The 26,406-nt window shown below is 51.5% G+C and overlaps 1 protein-coding gene across 1 annotated transcript in view; it reads right to left on the reverse strand.

Moving 5' to 3' along the window:
* Positions 1 to 25,606, reverse strand: part of TRIM67 (tripartite motif containing 67) — a 310,592-nt gene extending 284,986 nt beyond the window's left edge. Inside the window, exon 1 of the mRNA XM_063917642.1 lies at positions 24,021 to 25,606. Coding sequence (XP_063773712.1) covers positions 24,021 to 24,923 — 903 coding nt within the window. The 5' untranslated portion in view covers positions 24,924 to 25,606. The remainder of the gene's footprint in view (positions 1 to 24,020) is intronic.
* Positions 25,607 to 26,406: the final 800 nt, after the last annotated feature.

A 26,406-nucleotide genomic window follows, 5' to 3' on the forward strand; every position in this document is an offset into this window, starting at 1 on the left:
GTTAACCACCTAGGAACATCCTCCCTTATACGTCAACTGGACCGCATTCATCAGAAGTCAGTGACAAGTTCAAAACCTTTGGGTGACAGCGGAAGGAGTCCACAGACAACTAAATCCCTTCCTCTTGTAACCAAGCTCCTGCAAACCACACCACCAACTCCCTCAGTGTCAATTTCCTCCTTACCCAGGAAAGCCAATAGTCCTGCAGGCCATGTCACTGTCAAGTCTGACGAGTCCTCTCCTGCCTGAGATTCCTCCGATGCATCTTTGAGTGTAACGCCTACTGCTGCTGGCGCTGCTGTTGTTGCTGCTGGGAGTCGATCGTCATCCCAGAGGGGAAGTCGGAAGACAACTTGTACTACTTCCAGTAAGCAATTGACTGTCCAACAGTCCTTTGCGAGGAAGATGAAAAATCTCAGCAGTCATCCTGCTGCAAAGCAGATAACTCAGGCCTTGGCAGCCTGGGCGGTGAGAAACGTGGTTCCGGTATCCACCGTTAATTCAGAGGCAACTAGAGACTTGATTGAGGTACTGTGTCCCCGGTACCAAATACCATCTAGGTTCCATTTCTCTAGGCAGGCGATACCGAAAATGTACACAGACCTCAGAAAAATAGTCAACAGTGTCCTAAAAAATGCAGTTGTACCCAATGTCCACTTAACCACGGACATGTGGACAAGTGGAGCAGAGCAGACTCAGGACTATATGACTGTGACAGCCCACTGGGTAGATGTATTGCCTCCCGCAGCAAGAACAGCAGTGGCGGCACCAGTAGCAGCATCTCGCAAACACCAACTCGTTCCTAGGCAGGCTACGCTTTGTATCACCGCTTTCCAGAATAGGCACACAGCTGACAACCTCTTACGGAAACTGAGGAAGATCATCGCAGTATGGCTTACCCCAATTGGACTCTCCTGGGGATTTGTGACATCGGACAACGCCAGCAATATTGTGCGTGCATTACATCTGGGCAAATTTCAGCACGTCCCATGTTTTGCACATACATTGAATTTGGTGGTGCAGAATTATTTAAAAAACGACAGGGGCGTGCAAGAGATGCTGTCGGTGGCCCGAAGAATTGCGGGCCACTTTCGGCATTCAGCCACCGCGTGCCGAAGACTGGAGCACCACCAAACATTCCTGAACCTGCCCTGCCATCATCTGAAGCAAGAGGTGGTAACGAGGTGGAATTCAACCCTCTATATGCTTCAGAGGCTGGAGGAGCAGCAAAAGGCCATTCAAGCCTATACATCTGCCCACGATATAGGCAAAGGAGGGGGAATGCACCTGACTCAAGCGCAGTGGAGAATGATTTCAACGTTGTGCAAGGTTCTGCAACCCTTTGAACTTACCACACGTGAAGTCAGTTCAGACACTGCCAGCCTGAGTCAGGTCATTCCCCTCATCAGGCTTTTGCAGAAGAAGCTGGAGATATTGAAGGAGGAGCTAAAACAGAGCGATTCCGCTAGGCATGTGGGACTTGTGGATGGAGCCCTTAATTCGCTTAACCAGGATTCACGGGTGGTCAATCTGTTGAAATCAGAGCACTACATTTTGGCCACCGTGCTCGATCCTAGATTTAAAACCTCACGTTGTATCTCTCTTTCCGGCAGACACAAGTCTGCAGAGGTTCAAAGACCTGCTGGTGAGAAAATTGTCAAGTCAAGCGGAACGTGACCCGTCAACATCTCCTCCTTCACATTCTCCCGCAACTGGGGGTGCGAGGAAAAGGCTAAGAATTCCGAGCCCACCCGCTGGCGGTGATGCAGGGCAGTCTGGAGCGAGTGCTGACATCTGGTCCGAACTGAAGGACCTGCCAACGATTACTGACATGTCGTCTACTGTCACTGCATATGATTCTCTCACCATTGAAAGAATGGTGGAGGATTATATGAGTGACCGCATCCAAGTAGGCACGTCAGACAGTCCGTACGTATACTGGCAGGAAAAAGAGGCAATTTGGAGGCCCTTGCACAAACTGGCTTTATTCTACCTAAATTGCCCTCCCTCCAGTGTGTACTCCGAAAGAGTGTTTAGTGCAGCCGCTCACCTTGTCAGCAATCGGCGTACGAGGTTACTTTCAGAAAATGTGGAGAAGATGATGTTCATCAAAATGAATTATAATCAATTCCTCCGTGGAGACATTCACCAGCAGCAATTGCCTCCAGAAAGTACACAGGCACCTGAGATGGTGGATTCCAGTGGGGACGAATTAATAATCTGTGAGGAGGGGGATGTACACAGTGAAAGGGGTGAGGAATCGGAGGATGATGATGAGGTGGACATCTTGTCTCTGTAGAGCCAGTTTGTGCAAGGAGAGATTGATTGCTTCTTTTTTTGGTGGGGACCCAAACCAACCAGTCATTTCAGTCACAGTCGTGTGGCAGACCCTGTCGCTGAAATGATGGGTTCGTTAAAGTGTGCATGTCCTGTTTATACAACATAAGGGTGGGTAGGAGGGCCCAAGGACAATTCCATCTTGCACCTCTTTTTTCTTTCATTTTTCTTTGCATCATGTGCTGTTTGGGGACAATTTTTTTGAAGTGCCATCCTGCCTGACACTGCAGTGTCACTCCTAGATGGGCCAGGTGTTTGTGTCGGCCACTTGTGTCGCTTAGCTTAGTCACACAGCGACCTTGGTGCGCCTCTTTTTTTCTTTGCATCATGTGCTGTTTGGGGACTATATTTTTGAAGTGCCATCCTGCCTGACACTGCAGTGCCACTCCTAGATGGGCCAGGTGTTTGTGTCGGCCACTTGTGTCGCTTAGCTTAGTCACACAGCGACCTTGGTGCGCCTCTTTTTTTCTTTGCATCATGTGCTGTTTGGGGACTATTTTTTTGAAGTGCCATCCTGCCTGACACTGCAGTGCCACTCCTAGATGGGCCAGGTGTTTGTGTCGGCCACTTGTGTCGCTTAGCTTAGTCCCACAGCAACCTTGATGCGCCTCTTTTTTTCTTTGCATCATGTGCTGTTTGGGGACTATTTTTTTGAAGTGCCATCCTGCCTGACACTGCAGTGCCACTCCTAGATGGGCCAGGTGTTTGTGTCGGCCACTTGGGTCGCTTAGCTTAGTCACACAGCGACCTTGGTGCGCCTCTTTTTTTCTTTGCATCATGTGCTGTTTGGGGACTATTTTTTTGAAGTGCCATCCTGCCTGACACTGCAGTGCCACTCCTAGATTGGCCAGGTGTTTGTGTCGGCCACTTGGGTCGCTTAGCTTAGTCACACAGCGACCTTGGTGCGCCTCTTTTTTTCTTTGCATCATGTGCTGTTTGGGGACTATTTTTTTGAAGTGCCATCCTGCCTGACACTGCAGTGCCACTCCTAGAAGGGCCAGGTGTTTGTGTCGGCCACTTGTGCCGCTTAGCTTAGTCACACAGCGACCTTGGTGCACCTCTTTTTTTCTTTGCATCATGTGCTGTTTGGGGACTATTTTTTTGAAGTGCCATCCTGCCTGACACTGCAGTGCCACTCCTAGATGGGCCAGGTGTTTGTGTTGGCCACTTGTGTCGCTTAGCTTAGTCGCACAGCGACCTTGGTGCGCCTCTTTTTTTCTTTGCATCATGTGCTGTTTGGGGACAATTTTTTTGAAGTGCCATCCTGCCTGACACTGCAGTGCCACTCCTAGATGGGCCAGGTGTTTGTGTCGGCCACTTGGGTCGCTTAGCTTAGCCATCCAGCGACCTTGGTGCGCCTCTTTTTTCTTTGCATCATGTGCTGTTTGGGGACAATTTTTTTGAAGTGCCATCCTGCCTGATACTGCAGTGCCACTCCTAGATGGGCCAGGTGTTTGTGTCGGCCACTTGGGTCGCTTAGCTTAGCCATCCAGCGACCTCGGTGCAAATTTTAGGACTAAAAATAATATTGTGAGGTGTGAGGTGTTCAGAATAGACTGAAAATTAGTGGAAATTATGGTTATTGAGGTTAATTATACTATGGGATCAAAATGACCCCCAAATTCTATGATTTAAGCTGTTTTTGAGGGTATTTTGTAAAAAAAACCCGAATCCAAAACACACCCGAATCCGGCAAAAAAATTTCAGGGAGGTTTTGCCAAAACGCATCCGAATCCAAAACACGGCCGCGGAACCGAATCCAAAACCAAAACACAAAACCCGAAAAATGTCCGGTGCACATCACTAGTAGTTGAGCTGTTATGAATGAAGTGCAGTGCTGGTTCGGATGATTCTTGTAAAGGTCCCTGGAGTCTATTTGAGGTGCTGGTGGGGTCCTCCTTACATGTTTCGCTGCTTGTCCCCAAATTGCAGCTTTGTCAAGAATCGTCCGAACCAGCACTACACTTCATTCATAACAGCTCAACTACTCCACAAATGGAAGGAGGCTTGTGAAGCAATTTCCAGCAAATTCGCATCATCACCAAACCAATATACAAGTGGACAGCTATGCCAATGGTGGACTGGTAACTATAATTGCTCATCATAACTAAAGCCTTCCTGAGGATAATAGAGCTTAACAACTCAAGTACAAAGCTTTCATAGGAACGGACTCTATAAATATTGTCCCTAGGAGCAGAGGTGCCATTCGGAAGAAACACCTTTTGAGACACCGTGTCCAGTATCATTCCCAGGTATTGAAGACATTGGGTCAGTTCCACGTGAGATTTCTGGAAATTTAGGATCCACCCATTATCTGCAAGCAGGCGAGTCGTCAGAACGATGCTGTGCAATAGACGCTCCCTGGATATAGCCTTTATCAGGAGATCGTCCAAGTAGGGGACTATGTTGACTCCCATCATGTGCAGTTGCAGCATCATCTCCACCATGACTTTGGTGAAGACCCTCAGAGGTGTGGACAGGCTAAAGGGCAAAGCCTGAAACCGGAAATGGCCATCCAAGATGGCGAACCTGAGGTAAGCCTGATGAGGGGGCCACATGGGAATGTGTAGGTAAGCATCCTTGACATCTAGGGACACCAGACCGGACACCACTGCCCGCAGGGATTCCATCTTGAATTTGAACACCCGCAGAAACGGGTTTAGAGACTTCAGGTTTAAGATTGGTCGCACCGAACCGCCTGGTTTTGGAATGACCAAAAGACTGGAGTAAAAACCCCTGTTGTGCAACGGAGGAGGTACTGGAACCACCACCCCTGTCCGCAAAAGCTTTTGAATGGCCTCTTGCATGGTAACTTTTGATGCAGGCAAACCTGGTAAGCCCAATTCGAAAACTCTGTGAGGAGGAAGTGCTTGAAATTCCAGCCGGTATGCCTGGGAGATGAGGTCCTTCACCCAAGGTTCCCGGCAGGACTTTGCCCACACGTGGGCGAAGTGTTGAAGGAGAGCACCCACCTGAAAATCGCCTTGTTGCTGGGGCCAACCGTCACGCAGAAGGCTTGGTGGCAGGGGATCCTGTGGTCTGGTCCAGGGATGCAGCAGTTGCAGGTTTACGGGACTTACCACAAGATCCTCTCAGAGTGGTGGAGACTCCCCGGCCCCTGCCTCTGAACCTTGCCACAGGAAAGGACTGCAAGGAGGGTCCCGTGTAAGAACGTCTAGCAGGTGGCGCAGCCAATGGCAGATAGGTAGACTTACCCGCCGTTGCCTGGGAGATCCATTTATTTATTTTGTCCCCAAACAAGGCATCCCCTGTAAAAGGAAGATTTTCTATACCCTTTTTGTAATCAGCGTCCGCTGACCATTGACGTAACCATAGAGCTCTGCGAGCCAAAACAGCCATAGCAGAAGTGCGGCCAATGCTAAAGTTGCGCTGGCCAGGAGCTACTCCTAAAGTGCAAAAGCATCGCCGCTGTGTGATGCTTTGCACTTCTGCGGGGGGATGGGGGGGGGGGGGGGGCAGAACTGACATGCGGGGCGGGATAGCCCTGTGCTGGGCGTCTTTCCACATGTCTATGGACAAGATCGTAGCCCTGCAAAATTTTGAAGGGCTACGATCAACTCGGAATGACCCCCTTAATTCCTTAGATACAGGGAAAGTAGCTGAGGATTTCTTTTTTACATTAAAATAAGATTCCTCCTCGTCCTCTGATACCTTATCAGGAATATGCAGGACGTCTCTAATAGCTTCTATCAGGGCCTGTATTCCCTGTGACAATGCAGCATCCCCCCTCCCGAGTCCACCTCACCCTCCACTGGATCTGATACATCATCATCATCATCATCATCATCGGTATTAGCCTGCATGATTTGGGCCAGGGGATGCTTCTGTGGACAAATGGCAGGGGTCTGAGACGTTGGAATGACCACTGAATCTCATCAACAGATTGCCGTAAGTATTGCGTCTCCTTCTCATTTTGGGATAATTTATTTAAAATTTTAGAAATCGTCCTTTTTAATTAATCTAACCATACTCCTTTGACATAGTAAATGTAAAAGAACACACACACATACAGTAATGAATAGGTCAAAAGCAGGGGTGTATTTAGGGGTCCGAGCGCCCCTGGCAAAGTAAAGGACTGGTGCCCCCCCACCATATTTGAAATAGGGAGGGCACGTGTGCCAAAAAAGGGGTGTGGCCACTCAATAGTACCCCAATTCAAATTACACCAGAGTAGTGTGCCTTACTCACATTACACAGCATAGTAATGTACATTATTCACGTTATGCTACACAGTAGTACCCCTTATACACATTATGCCACACAGTAGTGCCTATATATATATATATATATATATATATATTTATATATATATGGGAAGGCTTGCACACTCCTGGGAAAGTGGGCATTCCTGGGAAAGTGGGCATGGCCTCACAATGTTTTATAATGATATCAAACTATAAATATATAATCACACCCCCTACACATGCGCACACACAATTAGCAGCCTTACACACAATACCCACAATAGTTCTCCTTACACATAATGTCCCCAGTATAGTGTCAGATGCACATAATGTCCCCCAGTATAGTGCCAGTTACACATTGGCCCCCACAGTGCCAGATACACATATGCCCCCACCAAGCCAGACACTCGTATGCCCCTACAGTGCCGGACACTCGTATGCCCCTACAGTGCCACACACTCGTATGCCCCCACAGTGCCGTGCACTTGTATGCCCCCACAGTGCCGGACACTCAAATGCCCCCACAGTGCCAGATACACCTATGCCCCCACAGTGCCAGACACACATATGCCCCATGTTGATTTTACTATTAAAGGCAGCACTTTTAGGTAGATTCACTTTTAGAGGCGACAGCTATCCCCCCACCCCCGTGTAGTTCAACAACAGCAGGGATGCTCATTAATGATCAAAGAATGCAGCAGCAGCAGCCACTGCAATTGGCGCCGGGGTCCAGCACTGCACCACAATACAGGCAAGAAACTCTACATAAACTACACCCCCCAGCAGCCGCTGCTGCATACTGTGAACGTTACTGGGCATCCCTGCTGATGAGGAACTACACGGGGTGGGGGTATAGCTGCTGCCTCTAAAAGTGAATCTACCTACTGCCCGTGGGTGGCACCTCTGGGCGGCGCCCCCCCTCGGCTGGCGCCCCTGGCGAGTGCCATCCTGGCCAATAGGAAGATACAACCCTGGTCAAAAGCACAGTGAGTTAACCCACACAGAGCCCCCTAGGGAGACACAGAGGGTGATGGAGCCAGACACATAGCGCCCTTATAGCTAATTATATTGTAGCTGGGTCGCAAACTAAGCATTTGTATTATAGGCTCAGTATTCTAGTACTGCTCCCCCCTTTGCTATGACCCCCAGGTACCACTGAGGCCAGCTGGAGTCATTGTGGAGGGGTTGCGCTTCCCTGCCAGCCTGTCTGTGTAGAGCTGCAGAGGGAAAATGGCGCTGGTGAGCTTCTGGATCCGCTCATAGTGAAGCCCCGGCCCCGTAATGGCACGCGGTATTCCCATTTTTTTTATACTGGCTGAGGTATGGTTGTTGCTAAACAGTGGGTTAGAACCTCTGTAAGCTAGTTTGCCAGTGTGGGTATTTCATTAGTGGGTCAACGCGCCCCTCACAGCGGGACACACGCACTGCATGTTATCCTGAGCCCTGGAGCGCAGCCTGCATGCAGTGGCGGATCTTGCCACGGGCAAGCGGTACTTTTGCCCGGGGCGCCGCCTTCCGGAGGGCGCCGCACCAGGGCAAGATCCGCCACTGTGCCCCCCGCAGTGCCCTGCTGTGCCCCCCTGCTTTGAAGGGAATCAGACGCGTAGCGTCTAGTTTCCCTTCATTGAGAGGACCATAGTTGTGCGGTGCGCGATGACGTCATCGCGCACCGCACAGCAAAGGTCCTCTCCATGAAGGGAAACTAGACGCTACGGTCTAGTTTCCCTTCATGTAGAGGACCTTTGCTGTGCGGTGCGCGATGATGTTATCGCGCACCGCACAGCATAGTGGCACAGACACTAGGGGTCATAATTGACCTCTAGTGTCTATGCTGTTCTATGGGAGAGACGTAATAACGTCTCTCCCATAGATCGAGGAGAGGAGAGAAGAAGAGCGGCGCCGGCGGAGGAGGTCTGCAGCGGTCTGGATCAGGAACGGGGATGGTAAATATACTTTTTTTATTTTATTTTTTCTTTCAGCGTCGCTACAGGGGGCATAAATGGGGGCGTAACTGACCACGCCCCCATTTGAAGCCACGCCCCTATACTTTGCCCGGGGCGCCACAAGGCCAAGAACCGGCCCTGCCTGCATGTCAGCGTTGCGCTCCATACCCTTATGCCGCCATTTAAGCCGGTGAACTGCTAACCGGGACACCGGCCATCTACTCACCACTCTTCTGTCTTCTGGCTCTGTTAGGGGTGGCGGCGTGCTGCGGGTCTGTACGCTTGCAGTAGTGGGGCTTGCGAATAGGACCCTCAGGAGCTCAGTGTCCTGTCAGCGGGGAACGGTACCATTAGCCCTGGAGGAGGCATAAGTCCCATGTAGCAGACAGGCTGTTGCCAAACAGCGGTGTCTGAAAACAACAAACAGCAAAATAAATGTAGAAAACTCTTCTGGAGCTTCCCTAAGCGTGACCGGCTCCTCTGGGCACATTTTCTAAATGGAGTCTGGTAGGAGGGGCAAAGAGGGAGGAGCCAGCCCACACTATCAAATGCTTAAAGTGCCCATGGCTCCTAGTGGACCAGTCTATACCGCATGGTACAAATATGGACCCCAGTATCCTCTAGGACGTAAGAGAAATAAACATTACACACACCAGCTCACCTTTGCTGCTGAATGTGTCCCACTCATGAATTAAACACCAGGGAAACTTCTGATCACTGCTGCAATAGAAGTGGACAGTTCCACCGGGCAGGAGCCGCTGTGATCCGGCAGGCGGCCAGACAGGCGGGCGGGAGGGGAGGACCGCGGAGTCGCTGGAATCTGGCGGGCGGCCGTGCGCTGTATAGTGAGTGAAGGTGACTCACCCACTGTCAGCAGCAGTGCCTTTCACTGACCTGCTCTCTACATGGCTGCGTAGCCCAAGTATGTGTCAGGCCAGCGCTGGGCGGAGCACACGGGGCAGGCAGCTTCAGTGCTGCCCGTTGTGTAAAGTAATATAGTAGCAGCGGTGCCGGACGCACCGCTGCTAATACAGCTCGGGCAGCGCTGAAGCTGCTGGTGGCGGCTGCTGCACTGGCGTGCGGTTGTGGGTCCGGCTGGATGGCGCCTCTCTCCTGTTTTGGGGGGAGTGAGCTGCCCCCTTGCCTGCCTCCCCATTCCGACGCCCCCGGGCAGCAAGTCAGTTTTTATACATCCATGATTTGCAACTCACTACACAAATCAAGTAAGTACACCTTTTATTACTCTGTATTTCTGACAGCTATGCAATAAATGAAAATATAATAATGATATAATAAAAAAAAAAAAATATTAAAAAAATAACATCTTCTTAATGAAAAGGATATCCGCAGTATTCTGAAAAGAGCACTAAACCTCTTTTGGTGAGTGTTTTAACAGCATTTTACTGCTATTCCATTTCTCACTGACACTGTACTGTTATGATTATATACAATAGTATAAAAAATTGGAAAACAAAATTGCATTGCTAAATAATCTGATGCAATATAAAGCAACACCATGCACACTCACATCTACAGTATCTTCCTATTCCAGAATGATAACATACAGTAGAATATAGCAGGAATTTTCAAAACCTTGCCATCTAGTCAAATAATCACAAGCTACGATATAAATAGATCTATGTTTCTTTATTAGTAATAGGGAAGTATAGGAAATTAAATAATTAAACACAATAAAGGGGGAGATTTATCAAAGCTTGGAGAGAGCTAAAAGCTTGGAGAGAGACGTCATGATGTCTCTCCCATAGCAGCGCCGCACAGACACTAGAGGTCAATAATGACCTCTATGTCTGTCACTGGAGCTGGCTGCAGCGGATGCCCACACAGCCCACGGCATCTGCTGCAGCCGGGGAGCGGGGTGCGGGTAGGCGGCGGTGCCTGCAGGGTAACTGCGGCCGCGCCCCCAGGCCGCAGCGCCCGCACCAAGAACCGCTCCTGGGGGGCAGGGCAAGACTGATACTTCACAGCAGTATGGGCGGGGCACAAACCACAACAACAGGAGTCCCACCACTCACTGGATTTATAGGTGTTAAACCCTAACAAGTTCACGTAGGGCTCTATTCAGCAATCAATGTTCTACTTAAATAATGGGGAAACATACATTGTTTTAAGTAATCCCACTATTCAGCCAAGGGTTAATGTAAAAAGTAACGCAATTATCTTTTCCATTTATAGCCATCTCACACAGTATCGAACTCTAGTGAGAAAGTTATTGCTCTTGACAGCAATATCATATAAAGAACACACATCATAGGAGGTTTTAGATCATAGGAGGTGCAAGGGATTTGGTGGATATTAGGTGATATATTTACTAATGTGCGGGCTTGTAGAAGTCGAGATGTTGCCCATAGCAACCAATCAGATTCTACTTATCATTTATCTAGCACCTTCTAGAAGACAATAGTGAGAATCTCCACTTCTAAAAACCTGCACTTTAATAAATACAGTATATCCCTAGGTCTCAGAAGTTAAATTATGGCACCTAACACACCTAAGTTACCATTATAACTGGGCTTAGGAACAGAGTAATAGGCAGGGGCGCTTTAAGAGAGGAGGAGGCCCGTGTCCAGCCTCCTCCGTTCGGGCCACCTCCTCTTTGCCAGGAACGCTGTAGAGTCTGAGCTCTACTGCGCATGCGCAGATCTCCGTGAAAATGGTGCGGTGGCCATTTTCCCAGTGATTTCTCTACTGCGCATGCGCAGCGGCCATTTTCACGGGGTTTAAACAGCACTGATGCAAGACTCCGGTGGGGTGAGTATTAAAAAAATGGGTGCAGCGTGTGTGGCGTCTGTGGACAGGTATTAGTGAGGGGACAAGGGGGAAGGGGGTGTGGATGTGAGCGGCCTGGGACAGGTATTAGTGAGGGGACACGGGGGAAGGGTGTGTGGATGTGAGCGGCCTGGGACAGGTATTAGTGAGGGGACACGGGGGAAGGGGGTGTGGATGTGAGCGGCCTGGGACAGGTATTAGTGAGGGGACACGGGGGAAGGGGGTGTGGATGTGAGCTTCTGGGGACAGGTATTAGTGAGGGGACACGGGGGAAGGGGGTGTGGATGTGAGCGTCTGGGGACAGGTATTAGTGAGGGGACACGGGGGAAGGGGGTGTGGATGTGAGCGGCTTGGAATAGGTATTAGTGAGAGGACACGGGGGAAGGGGGTGAGGATGTGAGCGGCTGGGGACAGGTATTAGTGAGAGGACACGGGGGAAGGGGGTGAGGATGTGAGCGTCTGGGGACAGGTATTAGTGAGGGGACACGGGGGAAGGGGGTGTGGATGTGAGCGTCTGGGGACAGGTATTAGTGAGGGGACACGGGGAAGGGGGTGTGGATGTGAGCGTCTGGGGACAGGTATTAGTGAGGGGACACGGGGGAAGGGGGTGTGGATGTGAGCGGCTTGGGATAGGTATTAGTGAGAGGACACGGGGGAAGGGGGTGAGGATGTGAGCGGCTGGGGACAGGTATTAGTGAGAGGACACGGGGGAAGGGGGTGAGGATGTGAGCGTCTGGGGACAGGTATTAGTGAGGGGACACGGGGAAGGTGGTGTGGATGTGAGCATCTGGGGACAGGTATTAGTGAGGGGACACGGGGGAAGGGGGTGTGGATGTGAGCGGCTGGGGACAGGTATTAGTGATAGGACACGGGGGAAGGGGGTGAGGATGTGAGCGTCTGGGGACAGGTATTAGTGAGGGGACACGGGGGTGTGGATGTGAGCGGCTTGGGATAGGTATTAGTGAGAGGACACGGGGGAAGGGGGTGAGGATGTGAGCGGCTGGGGACAGGTATTAGTGAGAGGACACGGGGGAAGGGGGTGAGGATGTGAGCGTCTGGGGACAGGTATTAGTGAGGGGACACGGGGAAGGTGGTGTGGATGTGAGCATCTGGGGACAGGTATTAGTGAGGGGACACGGGGGAAGGGGGTGTGGATGTGAGCGGCTGGGGACAGGTATTAGTGACAGGACACGGGGGAAGGGGGTGAGGATGTGAGCGTCTGGGGACAGGTATTAGTGAGGGGACACGGGGGAAGGGGGTGTGGATGTGAGCGGCTTGGGATAGGTATTAGTGAGGGTACACGTGGGAAGGGGGTGTGGATGTGAGCGGCTGGGGACAGGTATTAGTGAGGGGACACGGAGAAGGGTGTGTGGATGTGAGCGGCTGGGGACAGGTATTATTGAGAGGACACGGGGGAAGGGTGTGTGGATGTGAGCGGCTGGGGACAGGTATTATTGAGAGGACACGGGGGAAGGGGGTGTGGATGTGAGCGTCTGCGGACAGGTATTATTGAGAGGACACGGGGGAAGGGTGTGTGGATGTGAGCGGCTTGGGATAGGTATTAGTGAGGGGACACGGGGGAAGGGGGTGTGGATGTGAGCGGCCTGGGACAGGTATTATTGAGGGGACACAGGGGAAGGGGGTGTGGATGTGAGTGGCTGGGGACAGCTATTAGTGAGGGGACACGGGGGAAGGGGGTGTGGATGTGAGCGGCTGGGGACAGGTATTAGTGAGAGGACACGGGGGAAGGGGGTGTGGATGTGAGTGGCTGGGGACAGGTATTAGTGAGGGGACACGGGGGAAGGGGGTGTGGATGTGAGCGTCTGGGGACAGGTATTAGTGAGGGGACACGGGGGAAGGGTGTGTGGATGTGAGCGGCTGGGGACAGGTATTATTGAGAGGACACGGGGGAAGGGGGTGTGGATGTGAGCGTCTGCGGACAGGTATTAGTGAGGGGACACGGGGGAAGGGGGTGTGGATGTGAGCGGCTTGGGATAGGTATTAGTGAGGGGACACGTGGGAAGGGGGTGTGGATGTGAGCGGCTGGGGACAGGTATTAGTGAGGGGATACGTGGGAAGGGGGTGCGGATGTGAGCAGATTGGGATAGGTATTAGTGAGGGGACACGGGGGAAGGGGGTGTGGATGTGAGTGGCTGGGGACAGGTATCAGTGAGGGGACACGGGGGAATGGGGTGAGGATGTGAGCGGCCTGGGACAGGTATTATTGAGGGGACACGGGGGAAAGGGGTGAGGATGTGAGCGTCTGGGGACAGGTATTAGTGAGGGGACACGGGGGAAGGGTGTGTGGATGTGAGCGGCTTGGGATAGGTATTAGTGAGGGGACACGGGGGAAGGGGGTGTGGATGTGAGCGGCCTGGGACAGGTATTATTGAGGGGACACAGGGGAAGGGGGTGTGGATGTGAGTGGCTGGGGACAGGTATTAGTGAGGGGACACGGGGGAAGGGGGTGTGGATGTGAGCGGCTGGGGACAGGTATTAGTGAGGGGACACGGAGGAAGGGGGTGTGGATGTGAGCGGCTTGGGATAGGTATTAGTGAGGGGACACGTGGGAAGGGGGTGTGGATGTGAGCGGCTGGGGACAGGTATCGGTGAGGGGACATGGGGGAATGGGGTGTGGATGTGAGCGGCTGGGGACAGTTATTAGTTAGGGGACACGGGGGAAGGGTGTGTGGATGTGAGCGGCCTGGGACAGGTATTATTGAGTGGACACGGGGGAAAGGGGTGTGGATGTGAGCGGCTTGGGATAGGTATTAGTGAGGGGACACGGGGGAAGGGGGTGTGGATGTGAGTGGCTGGGGACAGGTATCGGTGAGGGGACATGGGGGAATGGGGTGTGGATGTGAGCGGCTGGGGACAGTTATTAGTTAGGGGACACGGGGGAAGGGTGTGTGGATGTGAGCGGCCTGGGACAGGTATTATTGAGGGGACACGGGGGAAAGGGGTGTGGATGTGAGCGTCTGGGGACAGGTATTAGTGAGGGGACACGGGGGAAGGGTGTGTGGATGTGAGCGGCTTGGGATAGGTATTAGTGAGGGGACACGGGGGAAGGGGGTGAGGATGTGAGCGTCTGGGGACAGGTATTAGTGAGGGGACACGGGGGAAGGGTGTGTGGATGTGAGCGGCTTGGGATAGGTATTAGTGAGGGGACACGGGGGAAGGGGGTGTGGATGTGAGCGGCCTGGGACAGGTATTATTGAGGGGACACAGGGGAAGGGGGTGTGGATGTGAGTGGCTGGGGACAGGTATTAGTGAGGGGACACGGGGGAAGGGGGTGTGGATGTGAGCGGCTTGGGATAGGTATTAGTGAGGGGACACATGGGAAGGGGGTGTGGATGTGAGCGGCTGGGGACAGCTATTAGTGAGGGGACACGGGGGAAGGGGGTGTGGATGTGAGCGGCTGGGGACAGGTATTAGTGATAGGACACGGGGGAAGGGGGTGAGGATGTGAGCGTCTGGGGACAGGTATTAGTGAGGGGACACGGGGGAAGGGGGTGTGGATGTGAGCGGCTTGGGATAGGTATTAGTGAGGGTACACGTGGGAAGGGGGTGTGGATGTGAGCGGCTGGGGACAGGTATTAGTGAGGGGACACGGAGAAGGGTGTGTGGATGTGAGCGGCTGGGGACAGGTATTATTGAGAGGACACGGGGGAAGGGTGTGTGGATGTGAGCGGCTGGGGACAGGTATTATTGAGAGGACACGGGGGAAGGGGGTGTGGATGTGAGCGTCTGCGGACAGGTATTATTGAGAGGACACGGGGGAAGGGTGTGTGGATGTGAGCGGCTTGGGATAGGTATTAGTGAGGGGACACGGGGGAAGGGGGTGTGGATGTGAGCGGCCTGGGACAGGTATTATTGAGGGGACACAGGGGAAGGGGGTGTGGATGTGAGTGGCTGGGGACAGCTATTAGTGAGGGGACACGGGGGAAGGGGGTGTGGATGTGAGCGGCTGGGGACAGGTATTAGTGAGAGGACACGGGGGAAGGGGGTGTGGATGTGAGTGGCTGGGGACAGGTATTAGTGAGGGGACACGGGGGAAGGGGGTGTGGATGTGAGCGTCTGGGGACAGGTATTAGTGAGGGGACACGGGGGAAGGGTGTGTGGATGTGAGCGGCTGGGGACAGGTATTATTGAGAGGACACGGGGGAAGGGGGTGTGGATGTGAGCGTCTGCGGACAGGTATTAGTGAGGGGACACGGGGGAAGGGGGTGTGGATGTGAGCGGCTTGGGATAGGTATTAGTGAGGGGACACGTGGGAAGGGGGTGTGGATGTGAGCGGCTGGGGACAGGTATTAGTGAGGGGATACGTGGGAAGGGGGTGCGGATGTGAGCAGATTGGGATAGGTATTAGTGAGGGGACACGGGGGAAGGGGGTGTGGATGTGAGTGGCTGGGGACAGGTATCAGTGAGGGGACACGGGGGAATGGGGTGAGGATGTGAGCGGCCTGGGACAGGTATTATTGAGGGGACATGGGGGAAAGGGGTGAGGATGTGAGCGTCTGGGGACAGGTATTAGTGAGGGGACACGGGGGAAGGGTGTGTGGATGTGAGCGGCTTGGGATAGGTATTAGTGAGGGGACACGGGGGAAGGGGGTGTGGATGTGAGCGGCCTGGGACAGGTATTATTGAGGGGACACAGGGGAAGGGGGTGTGGATGTGAGTGGCTGGGGACAGGTATTAGTGAGGGGACACGGGGGAAGGGGGTGTGGATGTGAGCGGCTGGGGACAGGTATTAGTGAGGGGACACGGAGGAAGGGGGTGTGGATGTGAGCGGCTTGGGATAGGTATTAGTGAGGGGACACGTGGGAAGGGGGTGTGGATGTGAGCGGCTGGGGACAGGTATCGGTGAGGGGACATGGGGGAATGGGGTGTGGATGTGAGCGGCTGGGGACAGTTATTAGTTAGGGGACACGGGGGAAGGGTGTGTGGATGTGAGCGGCCTGGGACAGGTATTATTGAGTGGACACGGGGGAAAGGGGGGTGGATGTGAGCGGCTTGGGATAGGTATTAGTGAGGGGACACGGGGGAAGGGGGTGTGGATGTGAGTGGCTGGGGACAGGTATCGGTGAGGGGACATGGGGGAATGGGGTGTGGATGTGAGCGGCTGGGGACAGTTATTAGTTAGGGGACACGGGGGAAGGGTGTGTGGATGTGAGCGGCCTGGGACAGGTATTATTGAGGGGACACGGGGGAAAGGGGTGTGGATGTGAGCGTCTGGGGACAGGTATTAGTGAGGGGACACGGGGGAAGGGTGTGTGGATGTGAGCGGCTTGGGATAGGTATTAGTGAGGGGACACGGGGGAAGGGGGTGAGGATGTGAGCGTCTGGGGACAGGTATTAGTGAGGGGACACGGGGGAAGGGTGTGTGGATGTGAGCGGCTTGGGATAGGTATTAGTGAGGGGACACGGGGGAAGGGGGTGTGGATGTGAGCGGCCTGGGACAGGTATTATTGAGGGGACACAGGGGAAGGGGGTGTGGATGTGAGTGGCTGGGGACAGGTATTAGTGAGGGGACACGGGGGAAGGGGGTGTGGATGTGAGCGGCTTGGGATAGGTATTAGTGAGGGGACACATGGGAAGGGGGTGTGGATGTGAGCGGCTGGGGACAGCTATTAGTGAGGGGACACGGGGGAAGGGGGTGTGGATGTGAGCGGCTGGGGACAGGTATTAGTGAGAGGACACGGGGGAAGGGGGTGAGGATGTGAGCGTCTGGGGACAGGTATTAGTGAGGGGACACGGAGGAAGGGGGTGTGGATGTGAGCGGCTTGGGATAGGTATTAGTGAGGGGACACGTGGGAAGGGGGTGTGGATGTGAGCGGCTGGGGACAGGTATTAGTGAGGGGATACGTGGCAAGGGGGTGCGGATGTGAGCAGATTGGGACAGGTATTAGTGAGGGGACACGGGGGAAGGGGGTGTGGATGTGAGTGGCTGGGGACAGGTATCGGTGAGGGGACATGGGGGAATGGGGTGTGGATGTGAGCGGCTGGGGACAGTTATTAGTTAGGGGACACGGGGGAAGGGTGTGTGGATGTGAGCGACCTGGGACAGGTATTATTGAGGGGACACGGGGGAAAGGGGTGTGGATGTGAGCGGCTGGGGACAGGTATTAGTGAGGGGACACGTGGGAAGGGGGTGAGGATGTGAGTGGCGGGGGACAGATTTTATTGAAGGGACATGGAATAAGGGGTGTGAGTGGCTGGGGACAGGTATCAGTGAGGGGACCCCCGGGAGAATGAGGCCGCCACTAGCAGGAGAATGAGGTCTGAAGCTCACAAAGCACCGCAGTTACCAGCCCTGCAGGTCATCGCACAACACAGATGACCTTCATCCTGTCACCTTCTGTGATGGGATACAGCGCAGCTCAGAGGAAGAGGGTAACTGGAAGCGGAAGAAATCCTTTACACATCTATACAAATACACAAATATATTCTCACACTCATGCCATCCCCACTCCTGCCCCGGGCTCCTCATACTCCCATCTTACTCTCACCCCTCTCCGCCCTGCCCCCTTTTCTGATTTCCCTCTCACTCCTTTTCTTCACCTCTATCCATTCTGCTCCTTTTGCTTTTTCTGTTTATTTCTTCTTTTTCCCCCATCTCCAGTTTCCCCCTTTCTCTTTCTGTAAGCCGCACTGTATTCCAAGGGAACTAGGACAACCTGCGATACAGCGTTCATTTTTTTATCTTCCCCCACCCCCACGGTGAGCGCAGTCAACTTCTTTTTGCAACATCTGACTTGGTGCAGCTCTTCTCCCTGTGCTGGCCACGCTGTTACCATGCACATGGCTGGGACTGGGTGATCACGGTCAGTGCACCGTGCAGAGATGGACAGAGGACGCAGAGCGGGGGCGGAGCTTAGAGGCGGGCAGATGCAGCGCTGCCCGGCTAGCTAAAATATATGTTACATGTGAGAAGGGCACCCCTAACGCAGGGAGCGCTGCAGATAGCATCGGTGTCAGTGGAGGGGGTGGCAACGGAGGAGTGTCACTGCCTTCTTGGAGGAGTGCCGAGGCCAAGATCTCCATTAGAAGACAGCGATTTTTTAGCCTCTTTGTAGTTATGCAGCCGGCCGATGGTGTCACAGGTGTTTCAATGCTGTGTCCTAGGACGCACAATGGGTCATTAATGCAAGCAGGAGGCATCTACTTATATCAGACGCCTCCTGCTGCATTCATACCTCCTAAATGCATATCTCCCAACTGTCAGGATTCTAGTGGGACAGTCCCGCTATTCTGAAACAGTCCTGCATTGCCACCTGGAGTGGATTATTAGATCTACACTAAGAAGGTCTACAGTCAATATGTCTACCACTAATAGAAGACATGCATTACGTTGACAGGGTCAAAGGGTTGACATAGAATAGGCAGATAGTAGAAAAGGTTGACAGGGTCAAGAGGTCGGCATGGAAATGGTAAACACAAGAAAGGTAGACACTATTTTTTTGTTTTTTGGGGGTGTTTTGTCACTTTTCTGCCACAAACAAGCCCCATTAGTGTACCACGTCCCCATGCATAGCTCGCTACGCTCGCCATGCTTTGGGCAAGGTACCTCGCTCCACTACCACTGTGCTAAGCACAGGTTACTATTCCCAATCGTAGTCCATGTGGATGGTAAAGTATGATAAAGTTGGGGGAAAAACAAACAAAAAAAACCTTGTGTTGACCATATGTGTGTCGACCATTGTCATGTCGACGTTTTAACCCTGTCAACCTTTTGACCCTGTCAACTTTTTGAACTGCCTACCTTTTACATGTCGACCTTTTGACCATGTTAACCTTTTGACCCTGTTGACCTAATGCATGTCTACCATTAGCGATCGACCTATTGACTGTAGATCTTATTAGTGTAGATCTATAGACTGGATACCTTTCCCACCCACTGGCCGCAGTGTCCCGTTGGTGGGGGGAAGGTTGGGGAGCATTTGATCTCCGCTACTCAGCGAGTGATCACAGAACAGAGGCCATGCAGCCAGGTAGGGAGATGAGCCTGGAGATGAGGGGATGTCCTTTGAGGCCATGCCCTCCCACCTGAGTTCACGCCACCTTGCAACTGAGACCACGCCACTTTTCAGACCCATGTGCCATTGGCTCGCGAAGGTCCAGAGTTAAAATCAGCAATTGTTGGGAAGTATGTACTGTAACTGCCCTAAATTTTGCGGGACAGTCACGTTTTCAGGCACTATCCCACCTGTGGTCCACAGTGTCCGCGAGGGGTGGGGGGTTGGTGAGGGGGGTTTGGCAGACCCCCTCTGAATAGATTGTATGTACAAATTGGTATGGTCAAGGAACTGGGCAAAACCATGTTGCTCTGCAGGTGGGGAAGATGTAACGTGCAGAGGGATTTAAGTTGGGTACAAACTAGAGGACATTTTTATTAAATTTGCTAATAACGACCATTTGTTATGACATTTAAGTTTAATCATCCAGTGTGTACGCACTATATCACTAGGGATGCGCGCTCTCACGGGTCGCTAGCAGCGTCCTCTGTCGTCTGTACATGCAGCTCAATTTAGACAATGACGTTAATGACTAGAACCATATCGTGTAGGCTGTCCTCTAACGACGAACGACTAATTTACATTAGTCTGAAACCCAACAATTTGGTAGTATTGGATGGCTCATGTATATAGGGGGTCATTCCGAGTTGTTCGCTCCTTATTTTGTTCTCGCAACGGAGCGATTAGTCGCTAATGCGCAAGCGCAATGTCCGCAGTGCGACTGCGCCAAGTAAAATTGCTATGCAGTTAGGAATTTTACTCACGGCATTACGAGGTTTTTTCTTCATTCTGGTGATCGTAATGTGATTGACAGGAAGTGGGTGTTTCTGGGCGGAAACTGGCCGTTTTACGGGAGTGTGTGAAAAAACGCTACCGTTTCTGGGAAAAACACGGGAGTGGCTGGAGAAACGGAGGAGTGTCTGGGCGAACGCTGGGTGTGTTTGTGACGTCAAACCAGGAACGACAAGCACTGAACTGATCGCACTGGCAGAGTAAGTCTCGAGCTACTCAGAAACTGCACAGAGAAGTCTTTTTGCATTATTGCGAATCTTTCGTTCGCAATTTTGATAAGCTAAGATTCACTCCCAGTAGGCGGCGGCTTAGCGTGTGCAAAGCTGCTAAAAGCAGCTTGCAAGCGAACAACTCGGAATGACCCCCATAGTTTGTAAAATCGTTCAGTGTGTACTCAGAATGTGCCTAATTCAGACCAGATCGTAGCAGCAAATTTGTTAGCAGATGGGCAAAACCATGTGCACTGCAGGGGGGAGGGGTGCAGATATAGCATTTGTAGAGAGAGATAGATTTGGGTGTGTTATATTGTTTCTGTGCAGGGTAAATACTGGCTGCAATTTAGATTTCAGTTTAAACACACCCCACCCAAACCTAACTCTCTCTGCACATGTTATATCTGCCCCCTGCAATGCACATGGTTTTGCCCATCTGCTAACAAATTTGCTGCTACGATAAGGTCTGAATTAGGCCCAATATTGGGGGTCATTCCGACCCGGTTTCTCGCTGCGTTTTAACGCAGCAGGGCGAACGGGTCCCTGCTGCGCATGCGCCGGTGCCGTAATGCGCCTGCGCATGCCGGACGGCCGAAGGCCGTAGCAGGACAGTGATCGCCTCTGCCTGATTGACAGGCAAAGGCCATCGATCGGTGGGAGGGGGTGAAACAGCGGCGTTTGGCTGCCATTTCGTAGGCGCGGTCCGGCCAACGCAGGCGTGGCCAGACCGAACGGGGGGGCGGGCCGCAGCGGCTGCGTCATGTCATACGCAGCCGCTGCGGGCCAGGGAGCGAGGAGTAGCTCCCGGACAGCTCCCTAAAGCTGCGCTGGCCGGGAGCTACTCCTGAAGTGCAAAGGCATCGCCGCTGTGCAGGGCGTCCCCCCGCATGTCAGGGAACATGATCGTAGCTGTGCTAAATTTAGCACAGCTACAATCAACTTGGAATGACCCCCATTGTCTGAATGGGAGTTCCAAGGAGTTCAAGGGAAATCGTGACATCGTATCGTTTGCATGCCACATAATGTGTACCCAGCTTTAGGTTTTGGTGGGGTTTGTTAAAATTGAAATCTAAATTACAGTGTAAAAACAATGCTTTCTTAACATTTGTGTGCTATATGCAAAAGCAGCCAGTATTTACCCTGCACAGAAAAAAATATAAATGTATTTGCTCCCGTTACATGGCAACATGGGCCCTCATTCCGAGTTGTTCGCTCGCAAGCTGCTTTTAGCAGCTTTACACACGCTAAGCCGCCGCCTACTGGGAGTGAATCTTAGCTTCTTAAAATTGCGAACGAAAGATTCGCAATATAGCGAAAAGACATCTCTGTGCAGTTTCTGAGTAGCTCGAGACTTACTCGGCATCTGTGATCAGTTCAGTGCTTGTCGTTCCTGGTTTGACGTCATAAACACACCCAGCGTTCGCCCAGACACTCCTCCGTTTCTCCAGCCACTCCCGCGTTTTTCCCAGAAACGGTAGCGTTTTTTCGCACACATTCATAAAACGGCCAGTTTCCGCCCAGAAACACCCACTTCCTGTCAATCACATTACGATCACCAGAACGAAGAAAAAAACGTGAGTAAAAAACCTAACTGCATAGCAAATTTACTTTGCGCAGTCGCACTGCAGACATTGCGCATGCGCACTAAGCGGAAAATCGCTGCGATGCGAAAAAATTTAACGAGCGAACAACTCGGAATGACCCCCATGGTTTGTTCCAGACACAAAGATACTTGCTCATTTTGCTTTACTTACAAACATGAATCAGGCCCAGTGTCTACTCACCAGAAGAGAGGGACTGGGGGCATGGCCAGCAGCTCACAGAGTGCTAGGCATGCCCCCACAGTGGCGAAAATAGAAGTAGCAGCGATGGCACATATGAATCAGGCCCACTGTCTGGCAGCCCGGGGCTTGCTGGTTCATACATGTATAATGGACTGAAAGCCAGGCTTTCGCCTCCAGTTCCACTTTTAAAGAAAAAAAAAGTAATATAAAAAGAACTAAAATGTTTAAAAATCCCCAAAAATATATAAAACTTTTTTTTTTAAATGCTTTATGTATATGAATAAAGTGGGTTTTTTTTCTACTGCATACCCCGTACCCCCGTACCTGGATTAGCCATAAACCGCTCACTATGGTACCTGGGTATTTAGATACCACATACCTTCCCCTGTGCCTCACAACTCTGAGGCACTGGGGGGGAGGGAGGGGTAGGTGACTAAAGCTTGTTCATATTGGTGGGGAAGGGGGGTGGGGGGGACATCGGTTATCTCTGTTACATATTATCAATGGGGGGCTGCCCATGGTTTAGGTTGGTCTCTGTATGTAGTTTCCTAAGCCCACAACGCCCCATCGTGGGCCTTAACCCGTTCAGCCAACTAGTGGTGGGGAAATGTATCTTTCGATACGGAAAGGGTTTCCTTGCTTACTTCTTCACTTCTAGCTGTGTGAGGGCTATCTGAGGGTGTGGGATGTTCCTGATAAGGTTATTTGCCCTAAAGATCTATAGATGTGTAGCTTGGTTAACTCCCTCCTCTCCCCCACTAGTGTGTGTGTGTGGCGCTTTGGGGCAGCATGTTTATGTGGCTGGGTATTGGGGGGGGGGGCTATGGGAGCAATGTATGTGTGTGAGGCTATGGGGGCAGCACATGTGTGAGGCTGTGGGGACAGTGTGTGTGATGCTACAGGGTCAGCGTGTGTGACGCTATTGCAGTGTATGTGTGAGGCTATGGTGGCAGTGTGTGTAAGGCAATGGAGGCAGAGTGTGTGTGAGGCTATGGTGGCAGTGTGTGTAAGGCAATGGAGGCAGAGTGTGTGTGAGGCTATGGTTGCAGTGTGTGTGTTTTTTTCTTCACAACCTTGGCAATTACTGGCATTGTCCCTTTAAGTAGTTAGGGGCCCATTTATCTTTAAACATTTGTTGCATTTTCCCCTAATACACCCGTTTTATGGGGGATAACCACAAATATTAAGGTCCATCTTAATCTATGAATGAGGGACCACAGCAGATATAGGAAATATATGTTGCAGTCACTCCATTTCCGACAGCAGCTTCAACCCCCATAGGTTTCTATGGCGGATGAAATGCTGTCATATTTACCAAGTTCCGGAATGCAAAGCATTCCAGAGTTTGGCTCCAGCAGCTTCACTAGCCTATGGGCTGTACTTCACTATATTTACTGGCAATGGCCGCAGCGCATTGGTAGTCTGTTTACCATGCATGCGCAAAAGTCTCGATAGAGGATTAAAGAGAGCTGATGCGTTTCTTCACTCCTAACAACGCAGGGGCGGGATTCTTCTAAGCCCCTGTCCCTGCATGCAATCATTGAAACATTCTAGTAGTGTAATTGCCTACTGCAATGTGCTTTTGGGCACTAAAATCACGCACACATCATACTGCAAATACTATTGTTTATAAATGGGCCGCTTAGTGTGAAACGTTAGAAGGGCTTACCTCCAGTTAATAAATAAGGGCCTGAAACAGCAGTAGCACGTTCAAGCAGCTTTTTGAAAGGATTGACTTAGTTATAAGTACAAAACATATTCAGAACTGAAGCACCCAGGTGCTCTGAAATAAACTTATTAGCCTATTTTCTAAACATGTGTAACTATGAAATAACTATTTGTGGAAGTTAGTAAAATATAAACCAGAGCAAAAATATAAAACTTTCCACAACAGCTAATATTCAACTACTTCAAAGAAAGTAATTTATAGGCCAACTGTTCTAACCTTGTGTTGCTTCCACATGATCCCAAGAGCTTTCATCTCATGCTTGGCATGCTTTCCCTCCTGCAGACACTGGTAGCACACAGGAGTCCTGCAGCTTAAGCAGTACATGCTATAGTTCTCCAGCTCATGATCAGCACAGGTGGGGAACTTGCGTGCTGTATTAGGTGGTCCTAACGCTGCACCGGCTGCTTTCTGACTGCCAGTAGTGGAAGATGCCAGCTGGGAGGGTGGCACTAGCCGGTGCTTGGCAAAAGGTCCCCTGGTAGGGTGGCATTTCCTCTGGCAGGAAGAGCAGTAAAGAACATCACACTGCTCGCACATTACTGCGGCCTCTGCTGGGTTTGTATCACAGAGCTGGCACCTGGCATTGGTCACCGATCCCCTGAGTGTCTCTGGCGCAGCGCTGCCTTCTGCGTCGGGTGTTGCGCTGCGCTCCTGCTGGTACCTCTGCACTATAGTCTCCAGAAGCCGGTTGCGCTGGAAGCCCCTCAGCCCTCTTTCGTCCAAGGATGCGCTGCGATGGCATTGTGGGCAGGTGATGGAGGAAGAGCTGCATAGACTGCCATGCATACCCCGGGAGGTTGCTCCGGATGAAGCAGCTAAGGATGGGGCTGGAGCTGGGGGTAATACCCTTACGCCATTGGGGGACTTGAGGCTGGGGGTGTAGGAACCATAGCCGCTATCTGTCTCGCTGTAGAGGCTCATCTTATCCAGGTGGTCTGGGTAATCATAGTCAGCACCCATAAGCAGCATAGGGCGTGCGGCGTGAGGTAGGTGCTCGCTCTCAGGGGTCTGCACTACAATGGTGCGGGCACAGGGCAGGCAGACGTTGTGTGAGCAGGGCAGGATCAGAGGCTCCCGGAAAAAGGAGCCACACACAGGGCACTTGAGCTCTTCCTCCATTGCGCTGGTGTAATTGTTTTCTCTCTCACCAACACTGATGTGTCATAAGACGATACAGAGAAGACCAAAGGGGATCAGAAGCAGAGGAAATCGCTGGTAACAAATATCACTTATTTATAAATGGAAAAAGAGAAAATATGTGGTCAGTGCAACGCAACGTCCGCCAGCTGGGGAGGGGAACGAAGCATGAGCAGCTCCTGTAACGTTGCAACATCCAGTGATAAATCCCGCAGATGGTAGGAAACAATCATCAATTAGTTGTGCGGTGACACGGAAATAATACAAATATTAATGTCATGGAATAAAGCAATAAAGGGATGACATAGAAGGCGGAGAGTTAGTAATGGCAACGGCAGGAGGAATGTATGAATGCTGCCAGTGCGCTGCTGCTGCTGCGATTCCCTTGTTCTCCTCTACACGCCTACTCCAGCAACACTCGCACAACCGGAATGGACGCTGCTGGCTTCAGCACCATGGGCCGGCGGACAGCGCCTAAGCCAAGCCGACCACAGGATTCACCTTGATTGAGCCAAGACCTGGGCCCCGCCAGCTGCGCGGCTCTCTCCCTTGGATCTCAGCAGATAGCCTCATAAGACCATCCAGCCGGGCAATGATGACTACAGCTGCTAGGATTTGGCTGGCAGGACAGATGAGAGAAGGATGAGAAGAGGATGAGGAGGAGGGATCTTGCCGGGGGAAGAAAAATAAAGAGGAGGGGGGAGAGCAAGAATGAAATGCTGCTAACAAATAAGTGCAAGGCTTGCTACAAACACCCCTGGTCAGAATATTAAGCAGCGAGTAGGGATTTACACAGAATTCGTTACAAAAACTAATATTAAAGTTCTCTGCATCCGACTTCTATTGCTCTTATTTTATGTACCCAGTTATATGAGGCAGGATTTTCTAATGTGAGCCATATATTTTTCCCCTTTGCATTGTTCTTTAAAGTACAGTCTCTCTGTCTGTCTGTCTGTCTGTCTGTCTGTCTGTCTGTCTGTCTGTCTGTCTATCTATCTATCTATCTATCTATCTATCTATCTATCTATCTTATGGGCCTGTTACATATGTGAAATTGCCAATGAGTGCAATGCAACATTAAATAATGAGTTAACAATGACTATTTTTGTTGTAGGAAATCTGTCTGGTAATGTTATATTGATACACATGTTACTACTCTATGATTCCTTGATAAAACATATTTTAATTTTCTCAGTTTTAGGCTTACCTTTATCGAGTGTTTGTATATTGTGTTATTTAATGTATGCAGTGATAGTACTTGTTTTGTGATCACTGATTTCTTTGCTGGCAATTCTGCTTTCAGTAGATTGATGTTTGTCAGACTGACAAGGGATTTAAGAGAAGCTCATAAAATGACAGTCACAGTTCCAGCGTCTAAAATGGTTTTTTATTAACCTATCCAAAGAAAATGTTGTTTCACACTGTAGTGTTGTGGCTGTTACTCCAGTCATCCATTTACAAGACC

Source organism: Pseudophryne corroboree, chromosome 4 (genome assembly GCF_028390025.1).
Source record: "Pseudophryne corroboree isolate aPseCor3 chromosome 4, aPseCor3.hap2, whole genome shotgun sequence".
In the NCBI taxonomy this organism is placed as follows: Eukaryota; Metazoa; Chordata; class Amphibia; order Anura; family Myobatrachidae; genus Pseudophryne; species Pseudophryne corroboree.